Below are 14409 nucleotides of genomic sequence, written 5' to 3'. Positions count from 1 at the left end.
ACTGAGTTCTGATTGGTGACTCCAGTGTTTAGGAAAAACGAGACAATGAGAAGTACGTAGTGTGTTAAGTGTGTATAGAAGTTTGCAAAATGAATTCAGTATAACTGCAAACTGTGTTGAACAATAAGAATGTGTTTATTGTTGTGAAGGAATATTGTGTGGTTCAGAGATTTGAGCAGAATGAATCAGTTATTTGGTGAATTCATTCCGTTACAGTGTGTATCCGAATGAGAGAAACTGGAAAACAACACAACACAGTGTCATATCAGGAAGAGCCACTAGATGGAGCTGTATTATGTGTCACAGGGTTGAAGGGGACCAGTTCCATCCCCAGGATCTGTTCTGTTCCCCTCCTGTGGTCACCCAAAGCTATTATGCTCATAACGCAATATTAAATGGTCGTATAATAGTCTACAATATGAAACAGCGATTTACAGCAAATTATTCATTTCAATGTAATTTTAAACCATCAGTGTCTCAAAGATGCTTCGAGAAAATAACATGCTGATCAATAATCAGGATATCGATGTGTATTGACACACACACACACAGTACATATACACAGTGAAGTGTTTTCACACAAATATTTCTAACATTCAATACAGAATTGATAATCCTTCATTTTTATAAACACAGCATTTAAAAATCGATTAAAACATTAGTTATGTACAGAATCAACCAAATTAAACCTCTCATCTGAATTTTATAACAACTTCAGGAGGAAAATAATTTACTTTACACAGTTATAAACAGTGTGTAACTTTGTGCAATGACCAAATGACTGCAGTGAACTGATACTATAAGATATTTATGATGTGTTTTAAACATAAATGTGACCTTCTGCTGCATGTAAATGGAAAAACAGAAGCATACTGTACATGTACAAAACTATTAAATGATGTTTGATGTGCATTAACAGTTTCTGTTTTGCTGTAAAAGATATTAATAAGAAAATATTAATGAGTGTGGACAGCACGGTGGTGTAGTGGTTAGTGCTGTTGCTTCACAGCTAGAAGGTCCGGGTTTGAGCCCCGTGGCCAGCGAGGGCCTTTCTGTGCGGAGTTTGCATGTTCTCCCCGTGTCCGTGTGGGTTTCCTCCGGGTGCTCCGGTTTCCCCCACGGTCCAAAGACATGCAGGTTAGGTTAACTGGTGACTCTAAATTGACCGTAGGTGTGAATGGTTGCCTGTGTCTATGTGTCAGCCCTGTGATGACCTGGCGACTTGTCCAGGGTGTACCCCACCTTTTGCCCATAGTCAGCTGGGATAGGCTCCAGCTTGCCTGCGACCCTGTAGAGCAGGATAAAGGGGCTAGAGATAATGAGATGAGATTGATGAGTGTTGAGTTCATTAAAGTTTATTTATCTCAGCTGGTGTATTTTTACAAAAACAACTAGAGAAGTGGAAGTGCTGACATGTTGTACACATCTGATCAACACTAAATGATGATGATTTTCAAATCACTTTGTACTGTAAGGATTTATCCTCATCATCCTCTGTGTGTGAGACTCAGTCAGATCAGGATGAAAATCTAAATCTGTAAAGAAGGAGAAAAGGGCAGAATGATCAGATTTGAACATGTTTTTATCAGAATCAGTCATCAGGTTCATGACGAAAAATGTGTCGCAGAACACACAAAGCACAGATTCAAGTTTACAAAATACAAAACCATAAATTATCTCAAAATGTGTGTAAATGAAAGGGGAGGGGATCCATTCTTTCTCAGTGAAACACTGTTGCCTGATACAGCCACCAGGGGCAGGCTCTCTTCCACTCTTTTCAGAGAGAGAACACCAACCACACAACAGTGTTTTTATTTATTACTGTACCAACACAGATACAGAATCTCCTCTGGAGTGGATAAAGAGACATCAAACCACCAAATCACTCTGACTGTGTGTGTGTGTGTGTGTGTGTGTGTGTGTGTAGAGACAGTCAGTAACTTACTGTAGTGTCTCCAGTGTACAGTGTGGATCCTTCAGTAGATCAGAGAGCAGCTTCACTCCTGATTCTCCTGGATTATTCCAGTTCAGATCCAGTTCTCTCAGGTGTGATGAGGGATTTGACCTCAGAGCTGAAACCAGAGCAGCACAACCTTCACCTGTAATACTGCAGCCAGACAACCTGTAGAGAGAAACATCTCACAGTTACAGCATAAATCACTCAGCTTTACTACACAACACACACAATCTTTATATACAGTACATTTAGTGTGTGTGTGTGTGTGTGTACCTCAGTTTCTCCAGTGTACAGTGTGGATTCTCCAGTCCAGCAGAGAGCAGCTTCACTCCTGAATCCTGCAGGTTATTGTCACTCAGGTTCAGTTCTCTCAGTCTGGAGGAGTTTGAGCTGAGAACTGAGGACAGAACTCTGCAGCTTTCCTCTGTCATATTACACACACACAGACTGGAAGAGAAATGATGAAATCTGTGAATATCTGATGGATAAATGCAGTGTGTTTGATCAGTTGTGAAATAAAAGTGTCTCCCTGAACACAAGGTCTGATGTCAGAATAAAAATATAAAATAAAGAGACTGTGTGTTTGCACTTGGACAGATCCACGTGTCTCAGCTCATATGAGACAATGGATTTAACTACAAGAAAGGGAAAGGAACGGATAGAGATGGAGACACAAGATCGAAACAGCTAGAATTACAATTCACAAGTTTAATTTTTATTGACTGATGATATGGAATTAATGTAGAAAGTAAATCTGATTCTCATGGACACACTTCAGTTTCTTATAGAATAATACATTACACTTTAAACAACACACATCAGTTTCGTTCAGTGTTTTTCAAACTTTTTCAGACCAAGGACCACTTTATTAATAAGAAAATTCTGCGGTCCACCGAACCCCCTAATTATCCCGAACAAAAAAAAATGTGCCGACTTCAGCAGTACATTACAAATTGCACACTAATGAAATGACAGTTTTACAAATAGTATAGTCATCTCACTCATTGTTGTCCTTATCTTAATGGGAAGAATGGTGCTGCTTATTCTGATCCATCAGTGAAGCAATGTCTGGCTCCAAACTGGTCAGTTTTAATCTCATATTGGGGGCCACATTGATCCGGTTGCGCTGCTTTGTTTTCAGTCCAACCAGAGTGGAAAATCCAACCTCCCAGCTATGTGGTTGAAAATGGCATTAACAGTTTCAGAGCAGAGTCAGCCAGCTCAGGAGGTTCAGGTTGGATGTGGACCCAAAAGTCTGTCAAGCATTTCTCTTTAAATGTCATCTTCAGTGTCCCATCTGATGCGACATCCACAAGACCGTCAACCTCTCTTGGTGATAGCTTGGAACTGATGTGCTCAATGTGTTTTCTGTCTCCAAATGGATTTCTAATCCACTCAAAGCCCACATCTAATTCTGGGAAAGATCTCCACAATTCAGAGGTGGACAAAGTACCCAAGTTCATTACTCAAGTCAAAGTACAGATCCCACTGGTCAAATGTTACTCCAATGCAAGTGAAAGTTGTACAGTCAAATTTTTACTTAAAGTACTGAAGTACTTGATTTTAAAAATACTTAAGTATTTAAAGTACATTTTCTGTCAACATATTGTTGTATTATTGCCATAACACTTACAAAACCTAATGCCTCTGAAACAACCGACTGGATTTACTGACTAACTTGTAGAACGTGTGGAATAAACATCTGGTAGAATGTTACAAAATGAAACACAACTGAACTGAAAAAGAGCCAGTGTCATTTATTTATTTATTAATAGTAAAACTCCTCCCCACCCCACAAAGCAGCATGGTCGTGTTCTGACCCAGCTCTGGCAGTGTGCGCACACATGTATGTGTACATTAAACAGGAAGACAGTGGAATAGCTGTAAACGCAGCTTCCTCAGAAAATAAAAATGACAGTCCAACCTGATTAAAACCCAGATCCACACCTCGAGCTTAATAATTGTCCAACAGCAACACTGCTTTAAGCAAGAAAAATAAATGCAAGACCATTATCTGACATCAAAACAAAAAATTCCAACAATTTGTTGGACAGTATTTTACTCGTCAGTCACATTTCGCATGTCGTGTTTATGTATACACGAGTAAGTGTATGTATTCATGCACATATAAATCTGCCTGTGGAATCATGGTGATTTAACAATAAGCTAGCTAGTCAGTGAAGCTCCACCTGATGCTAGCAAACTCTTTTCAAACTCAATCATTTTGGGTTGCGAACGTTACTAGAAAAGAAAGATTTGTACATTCTGTTTATTTGGCAAGATTATGCAAAAACCTATTTGTGAAAGCACTTCAGATGAGTTAACATTATTCATGTTAGCGTAACTCTGTTTTTACATGCTAACTAACAGTGTCCAAGTTAACTAGCTATGTGTTAATGTTAGCCATGGACAAGACTATGGCAACTTGGCGGGAAAATCCAAAGAAATTAATTTGACTAAACAGACTGCATAGCTATTGCAACATTATCGCTAGCTCTAAAAGCACAGACAACTTTATGATAAGCTTTTTCTTGGAATAAAATGTTTACATACCTTAATATCCTTCCGCAGGTCGGACAGCGAGTTTTTGTAGGCTGTGATTTACTCCATTTTAGGCAAAAAAAAAAAAATTTAATGAAACGACTCGTTTTTCCTTTCAGAAAACTGATACATGGGTGTGTGCATTCCCCAGAAGAACCACCTCCTTCCATTCTACCATCAACTGATCGTGTTAAATAATGCTGCAGAGAAATCACTGAACTTGAGTTTATAGTCTATGGACGTAACGTGACCCTAGTGATTACTGATTGGCTGTCTCAGCGTCAATTGCGAAAAAAAAACACGTTTTAGAAAAGAAAAGAAAAAAAAACCTTTCACTTTCAAAGCTGCTTCATAGTAACGAGGACCTTGATAGAAATGTAGTGGAGGAAAAAGTACGATATTTGTCTTTCAAATGGAGTGAAGTTAAAGTCATAAGTTGCCAAAAAAAATAATACTCAAATACAGATACTCAAAGTGTACTTAAGTACAGAACTCAAGTAAATGTACTTCGTTACTGTTCACCTCTGCCCAATTGTGAGTGAAGGTCTTGCAGATGTTCCTTAAAGGCTGCAACTGTGTCGCCATCCAGGACCTCCTCGGCAGTGAGAAGAAAATCTGCCAGCGTAGGGAAACTATCGAATTCTTGGCGATCGAGACGGGCACACCGCAATTCCATCTTGAGGCGTGCGGCTTTAATTTTGTCCTGGACAGTAAAGACTGTGATCGCTTTTCCTTGCAGCGCTAAATTCATGGTACTGAGAGTGCTGAAAAGATCAGCAAGATAAACCAATTTTGCAAGCCATTGGAAATCCTGCATTCTGTCATACAGTTCATCACTTTGATGCAGGAATAACTTGACCTCATCACGCAGTTCAAACAGACGGGTGAGAACTTTCCCATGCGATAACCAGCGAACTTCAGTATGAAAAAGAAGTTTCGTGTGCTCGCTTCCCATTTCTTCACACTGAGCTTTAAAAAGACGTGTGTTCAGTACTTTGCTTTACTCATATTAACTATTTTCACAGACTCGTCCAGGACTGGTTTAAGACACTGGGGCATTTTTTCCACTCTCTGTGAATGCAACAGTGTGTTGCAGTGTTTTTGCTCTCTGTGAATGCAACAGTGTGTTGCTGTGGCAGATGGTGCTACTGTGCAGACACGTGCAGCGAGGCCCTTGTATTTTGCCGTCATCGCCGTCGCACTGTCTGTGCAAATGCCAAACGCATCTTGTCCAGTCAGTGTTATTCTGCACAATGAAATCATTAAGTGAGTTAAAAATCACTTCTCCTGTGGTGTTGGTCAGCAGGGAGTGACAGAAAACGAAAATCATCATGCACAGCACCATCATATACAGTCAAGCTGGAAAGTCTGCACACCCCTTTCACTTTCTCCACGTTTTATTACGTTACAGACTTATTCTATAATAGATTGAGTTCATTTTTTGTCACAAAATTCTACACAAAATAGCCCATAATGACAAAGTGAAAGCAGATTTTTAGACATTTGTGCTAATTTGTTAAAACCCAAAATGTAAAATATCATATGTACACAAGTGTGCACACCCTTTGATATGACACCCAAAAGTGAGCTGAGGTGCATTTTGTTTCCACTGATACTGCTTGAGATGTTTCTACAACTTAATTGGAGTCCACCTGTGGTAAATTCAATTGATTGGACATGATTGGGGATTGCCAACACCTTCCTATATAAGGTCCCACAGTTGACAGTGCATGTCAGAGCAAACTCCAAGCCATGGGGTCAAAAGAATTATCTGCAGACCTCAGAAACAGGATTGTGGCAGGGCATAGATTTGGAGAAGGGTACAGAAAAATTGCTGCAGCTTTACAGGTCCCAAAGAGCACAGTGGCCACCATCACTCGTAAATGGAAGAAGTTTGGAACTACCAAGAATCTTCCTAGACCTGGCCACCCGGCCAAAGTGAGCGATCAGGGAAGGCGGGCCTTGGCCAGGGAGGTAAGCAGGAACCCAAGGGTCACTCTGACAGTGCTCCAGCGTATCCTTGTGGAGATGGGAGAACCTTTCAGAAGATCAACCATCCAGGCAGCACTCTACAAATCAGACTTTATGGTAGAGTGACCAGATAGAAGCCACTCCTTAGTAAAAGGCACATGACAGCCCACTTGGAGTTTGCCAAAAGCCACCTAGGGGACTCTCAAACCATGAGAAACAAGATTCTCTGGTCTAATGAAACCAAAATTGAACGTTTTGGCCTGAATACCAAGTGTCACGTCTGGAGGAAGCCAGGCATTGCTCATCACCTGGCTAATGCCATCTCTACAGTGAAGCATGGTGGTGGCAGCATTATGATGTGGGGATGTTTCTTAGCAGCAGGAATGGGACGACTAGTCCTGATAGAGGGAAAGATGAATGCAGCTAAGTACACTGAGATCCTTGAAGAAAACCTGCTCCAGAGCACGCTGGACCTCAGAGTGGGGCGAAGGTTTACCTTCCAACATGACAATAACCCGAAACACACAGCCAAGAGAACAAAGGAGTGGCTTTGGAGAAAGTCTGTGAATGTCCTTGAGTGGTCCAGCCAGAGCCCAGACCTGAATCCAATTGAACCATCTGTGGAAGGAGCTGAAAATGGCTGTGTACCGATGCTCTCCATCCAACCTGACAGAGCTTGCAAGGATATGCCAAGAGGAATGGGTAAAAATGTCCAGAAACAAGTGTGCCAAGCTCGTAGCTTCTTTCCCAAGACACCTTGAAGCTGTAACTGCTGCCAAAGGTGCATCAACCAAGTATTAGGCTAAGGGTGTGTACAGATATGTAACCCCTAAATAACCTATTTTTGTCAGTAAAATAAAATTGCATAATTTTCTAAAAACCTGCTTTCACTTTGTCATTATGGGCTATTTTGTGACAAAAAATGAACTCCATCTATTGTAGAATAAGTCTGTAACGTAATAAAACGTGGAGAAGGTGAAAGGGGTGTGCAGACTTTCTGGCTTGACTGTATATACACCTTACAAACCACAGGAGATTTGCCTCGTTCTCAATATCAGTGGATTCATCCATTTGCAGAGAGAAAAACTGACTTTAACGTAAACGTGTCACCAGCTGCTCTTGGACATTTTCAGCCATGGATGTAATGCACCGCTGGACAGTGTCATTGGACAGAGGTACCCTGTTCATTTCATTACTTGCTTTCCCCCAAGCATTATGTTAGCCATAACCTTTGCAGCTGGCTGAACTAAAGTCTCACCTATTGAATGAGGTTTGCCTGCTTTTGTGATCAGCAGGGATACCCTGTATGAAGCTGCTGGAGCTTTCGCATTTTCCACAGGCACAAAAAATTGTGAGGCTCCCTTTCTCGTGTGATGCTGAAGCTCTTCACATTTTCTCTCAAAAATGCAGTCGGTTTGTTGACGTAATCCTTGTGTTCAGTTTCGAAGTGCCGCTTGAGCTTAGCAAATTTCATTGCCTCGTTGGCCAATGTTTCGTAGCACAGAACACAATGTGGTTTCGGATCCTCTGCATTCCCAGTCCAAAAAAAAATCCAAATTTGATGTCGTCGCTGTGGTATTTTCGTTTCACTTTCGCACTCAATTTTCCATGGTCATGTTGAGCTTCACTACTACTCTGAGGGAGCTCCTGCAGCAAACTATCCTGGGACTCCATATCAGTGCTCACTGAATCATCATGTCTTTGCACGTTGTCCTTGCTCGTGTCAGACGTTTCTTGTGCTTTTCTTTTGACTGACCTGGTCTTCAACCACCGATCCATTATCTTTTTGGCAGTTTGATGCTAAGTCTTACTTGGTTACTTGTAGTTTCCCAACATTCCCTCCACATTCAGAGGTGACGTTGATTATGAAAGTGTAACCTAAACTGACGGCGCTATAGGCAGTGTCACAAAACTGTTGGCTTGCTTAATGTCAGACAAACTCAAATAATAGGCGACTATTTGAATTTACAGAGGACTTTATTCAATATAGAAAACGACTCATCTGTGAGACTCAGAACTTTGCTTTTGGAGTCACATCGGCGATTTGAGAAACACTGATAAAACGTTATATTTTACAACATCAACTCGCAGAGCAGCAGGGGGGTCACTCATGGAACACACTTTGAGAAACAGTGGTTGAGTTCACTGTGAACAAGATGGAACATGAAATGTGTGTGTGTGTGTGTGTGTGTGTGTGTGTGTAGAGACAGTCAGTAACTCACTGTAGTGTCTCCAATGTACAGTGTGGGTCCTTCAGTAGATCAGAGAGCAGCTTCACTCCTGATTCTCCTGGATTATTCCAGTCCAGATTCAGTTCTCTCAGGTGTGATGAGGGATTTGACCTCAGAGCTGAAACCAGAGCAGCACAACCTTCACCTGTAATACTGCATTTAGGCAACCTGTAGAAAGAAACATCTCACAATTACAACATAAATCATTCAGCTTTACTACACAACACGCACAATCTTTATATACAGTACACTTACTCTGTGTGTGTGTGTGTGTGTGTGTGTGTGTGTGTGTGTACCTCAGTATCTCCAGTGTACAGTGTGGATTCTCCAGTCCAGCAGAGAGCAGCTTCACTCCTGAATCCTGCAGGTTATTGAGACTCAGGTTCAGTTCTCTCAGTCTGGAGGAGTTTGAGCTGAGAACTGAGGACAGAACTCTACAGCTTTCCTCTGTCAGATTACACTCACACAGACTGGAAGAGAAACGATGAAATATCAGAACACTGATCTCAAACACACAAACACAGCCATAATCCAGCTAAACTTTAGCATGGAACAGAAATGTGAGTGTGTTTCTCTCACACACAGAAATCAGAGGACAGGACGCCACATCAGCACATTTACAGGAGCAGCGACGTCTTTCTGCACTCCACAATCTCTCAGCTACAATTTATTATCACACCATTAGCTCATGGACAGAACACACACGTGTGAGAGCGAGCAGCCGACAAACACTCCACTCTGATCTGTGTTCAAGTTTCTACAAACTAAACACACACAGTACTCTCTCTCTCTCTCTCTCTCTCTCTCGCACGCACACACACACACAGTCTCTCTCTCTCTATCGCTCACACACACACACACACACACACACACGCACGCTACTCTCTCACACACACACACACACACTACTCTCTCTCTCTCTCACACACACACACACACACACACACACACACACACACACACACACACACACACACACACACACACACACACACTCCTCTCTCTCTCACTCACACACACACATGTCAAATAAATGCTGGTGTGGCTATGAATGTGTTGGTGCAAGTGTCAGTAAAATGCGGGCTCATGTCAATGTTAAAGGAGAACTGAAGTAATGTTTAAACTTGATTTATGGGTTGTTTTACAATCAGGGTACGCAAGCTAAAAATCACATTTAACACTTATTATCTTCAATATCAAAAGGCTTGACTAAATAAACTTGGTTGTTTATTGTAGCCCTGTGATAGCTCTAGTTACCATGCAAAAAAAAATTGGTGATAACGTTATTTTTGGTGAATGTATAATATATGTCATATTTAGCAAAATTACTCGTGTCATTTAGAAAAAGTGCTTTTTTGACCACAGGTAGCTCCAAAAGGGATGCACTTAAATCATTCTTTATACCATAAAACAAATATTTTGTTCTATATCATTGGAAACATAGTTAAGTTTTAATGTTGAATGCCAGTAAGTTTTCAGACTATTTTGATCAAATTAATATGTAATTGTGTCAAAAAAATGTCCTCTCCGAGACGGCTAATTTTTCAATATAAAATAAAATATCTAAAATTATCATTTTCATCCTAAAATGTGGTCAAGATATTGGGACATAAATATTAGAGACAACTAACACAAAGCTTACAGCCTTATATTTAAAAGCACTATGGAAGTAGTGGATTCTGAATTGTCAAAAAAAAATGTCCTCTCCGAGAATCACTTCATTTGTTTCTCCCAGCCCTGCTTAAAGCTACACTTAATCTTGTTATAATACAAACTTTTACACATGCCTATCTGTTCTTTAACTTGTCCTTCACTTAAAAACTGGTACAAGAACCAGTTTGAATCAATTTGAATTTTGGACCCCTGTGACACAAACTTTGTACCCTGATTGTAAAACAACCCTTATTTCTTAATTAACGTGTTATTCAATTACGTTTTCGGTTTTAGTAACCTTATATCGTGAATCGTATTGGCAGCTAATTGCAATTAAATATTATACTTATTGGCCTATTCGGTTTTTAGCCATGTTGAATTTAGTTAATTTGGTCCATGGCAGGCGTCGCTTATCCGCGCGATCTTCACGAGACTTGTGCGAGACTTCGAAACGTGAAGTGTCAGCCAGGTGTCAGTGCCGCCATTTTGAAAACTGTTTTCCAAACGAAATATCGCACAAAAACGAGTTTAAATGACAATTACTGCCTACTTTTTTCAAACTTTCCTGATTGCTATCAAAACAAACAAAACTTCTGGCTTGATTACATCAGCATTTGAAAGAGAGCGCGCGTCTATTTTTGCGGTCACACTGAAAGAAATCAAATTAAAAGTCTGCAAAGAAGAAAGTATTCAGCCTTGATTTAAAAAAAAAAGAACTGAAAGCTGCAGGTACTTTGTATTGATTAATGTGGGAAATGCGCTCAGTATAATATGGATTTATCACAAAAACACATGCATGTATTTATTATTTTGAAACCCACCAGCCAACTGATCTGGCATGTTTTAATTGTGCGACAATAATGATATAAATACCAGCATGACGGACTAGTGTCCGAAAGCGTTTTTTCAATTTAACAATGAGCTCACTATATAGTCCTCTATATAGTAATTCCCAGGGAGTAGTGAATGAGTGAGCGATTTTGGACACCGGGAACGTTGGCAGATGTTGGTTCACTGTACGTTTTACTTCCGTCCTACAATGTCTCGCACAGGTCTCAGCGATTCTCATTTATGGCCATTGCTTTGACATATGGACTGATATATTACATAGCATATTTTAAACACTCATAACTTGCTATAGCAGTGACAAAATAGCAATCAAAAATGCATTCCTACATTTAATAAAATGACAAATAGAATTTTGATGATTAAAAAAAATTTGCTTTCAGTTCTCCTTTAAAGCTCCAGCGTGCAACTTCTGTTGACCCCTAGAGCAGTGATTCTCAAACTGTGGTACGGGTACCACTAGTGGTACGCAGGCTCCATTCTAGTGGTACGCCAAAGAATCACTTAATTAAATATAAATAAAATAAAAAAAACCCCATGAAATACTATCTATAATATCCGAATGGATGAAAATATCTTATCAACCAATGACAAGAAAATGAAAGGAGATACAAATTAAGTTAATTTTAAAAAGTTTGCAAGTGCTTCTGGGTAGCCATACGTAGCGTACGTACGCATTCCCGCCGGTTCCGCTGACAGACGGTTATCCGCCATTGGTAAACTAGGCTGTGATGGGAAAAGGTGGAGGTGGCTTTGCTAATTATGACGAGTACGACAAAATTACTGTCATGGCTTAAATCCGCGAATGGGAGCATGGATCAGGAGAGAGGGAGAACTGAAGAGAACGTGTAAGCCGAGCGCAGATGCTAACGACAGTGGCAAAACCAGCCCCAGAACTGCTAGCAAACGGCAGAAACCAGTGAGGAGGAAGTATGACGAAAAATACATAAAACTGGGATTCATTTGGAGCGGGACAGAGGAGCTGCCCAGGCCGCAGTGTGTTGTATGTGGCGACGTTCTGAGCAATGAGTCCATGAAACCATCGCATCTCAAACGGCATCTTACAACCAAACACACAGCACTAAAGGACAAATCAATGGATTTTTTTTTTTTTATGAAAACGTGATGAACTGAAGCAGTCCAAGTCCACCATTCTGTCCTATGGTACACCCGTAGCTAAAGCACAGGAAGCTTCATATTGTGCCAGCCTCCTGCTCGCCAGAGCCGGTAAGCCGCACACAATCGGGGAACTGCTGTGTTTACCATTAGCCAAAGAGATGACAATATTAAATATACTTGTTAAATAAAACCTCCGCCTTGTTTTTAATGAATACTTAGGCCTACTACGCTACTGTATTTTAATGTTGGTCATTATGGTGGTACTTGGAGAGCAAAGTATTTTCTGAGGTGGTACTTGGTGAAAAAAGTTTGAGAACCACTGCCCTAGAGGAATTCTACATAATTACAAAAACCCTACCAGCGCTTCCACGTCGTGTCTGGCAGTATAGGCTGCGGTCACAAACACACGTAGACGAATTAACTTAAAAAGGTAGAATAAATGGTTCTCAAGAACAATTGTGCAACACACTTTTTGTCAAACTCAGCAAATATCTCCTCATGGTCCGCCAGCTGTCTGATCTGTGTGTGCATTGAAAAAGAATCCAGTGTTCATACACAGCCATGGTTCTGTAGCTGGGCAACAAAGTGGCTTGGACTGAGCCTCACAGCATTATTTCAGCCAATCAGCAGGTGTGTTCACAGTGTGTTCTCATGGAACAGATAATGCTTCCATTTTATTAAATATGTTTATATAATGTTCTGCTGTAGTTACTTGTTCTTGTCTTTAAATTTACCTTCATTCTAACTTTCACCTTACCTAGATCTACAGTGTCACTATTTTATGTTTATTCTTTTCTTGATAGGGCTTGGTGAAAAGGTTTGATTTACCTAACTTTGGTTTATCTACCTTTTGTCTGTTTTGTACAGAGCATGGATCAAAGCACCATCAGTGAGGCCATTGAAGACAACACCATTGGGATTTATGTTCTTAAAGAACATGCTTCAAGTGATGAAGCAGAGGACATTGGCATTGTTCTTGAAGGCATCAAGGTGTTACAAGATCTTGATAATGTAATGTGAGCTGTTGCTATGCTGTTTGGACTGATGAATGCGCTGAACCTCAGCTACCCTGCTGACCTCTGCTACACTTTTGAGGTCATCCAAAAGATTTGGATGGAACTGGATGGAGGTAAACTTTCCAACAAAGCACTTGCTCTGAAAAACAGGCTCTCAGTCAACGGCTCAGACTGATTTCTGTTGTGTGTGTTTATTTCTCAGGGATGAGTTTATGCAGGGTTGATTACTTTTTGTTTGTAAATCCACTTTGATTTGTCAAAGTTGTCAGCTGTGTAAAATGGTGTTCACAGGGTTAACCCTCATGGTAAAGGTTTTTTTTTAATGAAGCACAAGAGCTTATTTGCCTTCTTCGGTCTGTGGCATGTTTGGTTTAAGTCAATAAAATACTGTTATTGTTTTGTATTCACTCTTGAGGATGCACTGTTGTGCTGTACCAACAGTTCACAGTATTTTTTTAATGTACTATGATACAGTATAAACTTATCTGCTGTGTGTTTTTATGCTGAATTTACTGTATGGCAACTGCACTGAGTCCTTCTGCTCAGGTAAAATGTGTGATCTGTAAAGTTTAAGGATCAATACAGTCAAAGTTTAATACAGAACCCTCAATCTTTGGTTTTTGTCAATACAATTTTTTTTAAGATTTAATTTTTGTATTTGCACACACTTTAAATACAAAACTCATCTCATCTCATTATCTCTAGCCACTTTATCCTGTTCTACAGGGTCACAGGCAAGCTGGAGCCTATCCCAGCTGACTACGGGCGAAAGGCGGGGTACACCCTGGACAAGTCGCCAGGTCATCACAGGGCTGACACATATGCCGCTTTTCCACTACAAACGCGGCTGAGTCGGGCTGAGCCGTGCCGTGTCGAGCTGAGCGGGGCTGTTGGAGTTGCATTTCGACTACAACCGCGCTGAACCGTGCTGGCTGGAAGTGGGTGGACACATTGGGTGGAGTTAGCGAAAGTGGGTGGACGTCAGGTGATGTCGTTAAGCAGCGCAAACAGTGACATCAGTGAGCTTTTAAGCGGTAGTCTCACGACCCGAATAGTAAACAATAAACATGGAGGA

At 40.7% G+C, this 14409-nt stretch overlaps 1 protein-coding gene across 2 annotated transcripts in view; it reads right to left on the bottom strand.

The window, feature by feature from the left end:
* Nucleotides 1-726: 726 nt before the first annotated feature.
* LOC132887166 (NLR family CARD domain-containing protein 3-like) overlaps nucleotides 727-14409 on the bottom strand; it is a 32666-nt gene continuing 18983 nt past the window's right edge. For both annotated transcript variants that reach the window (XM_060922632.1, XM_060922633.1), the window contains 5 exons: nucleotides 8997-9170; nucleotides 8692-8868; nucleotides 2231-2404; nucleotides 1946-2122; nucleotides 727-1535 (listed from right to left, as the gene is read on the bottom strand). In XM_060922632.1, coding sequence (XP_060778615.1) covers nucleotides 1517-1535; nucleotides 1946-2122; nucleotides 2231-2404; nucleotides 8692-8868; nucleotides 8997-9170 — 721 coding nt within the window. In that variant the 3' untranslated portion in view covers nucleotides 727-1516. The remainder of the gene's footprint in view (nucleotides 1536-1945; nucleotides 2123-2230; nucleotides 2405-8691; nucleotides 8869-8996; nucleotides 9171-14409) is intronic.

This window comes from Neoarius graeffei, chromosome 5 (genome assembly GCF_027579695.1).
Source record: "Neoarius graeffei isolate fNeoGra1 chromosome 5, fNeoGra1.pri, whole genome shotgun sequence".
Lineage (NCBI taxonomy): Eukaryota > Metazoa > Chordata > Actinopteri > Siluriformes > Ariidae > Neoarius > Neoarius graeffei.
This window is presented reverse-complemented; position numbering and strand designations above follow the sequence as displayed.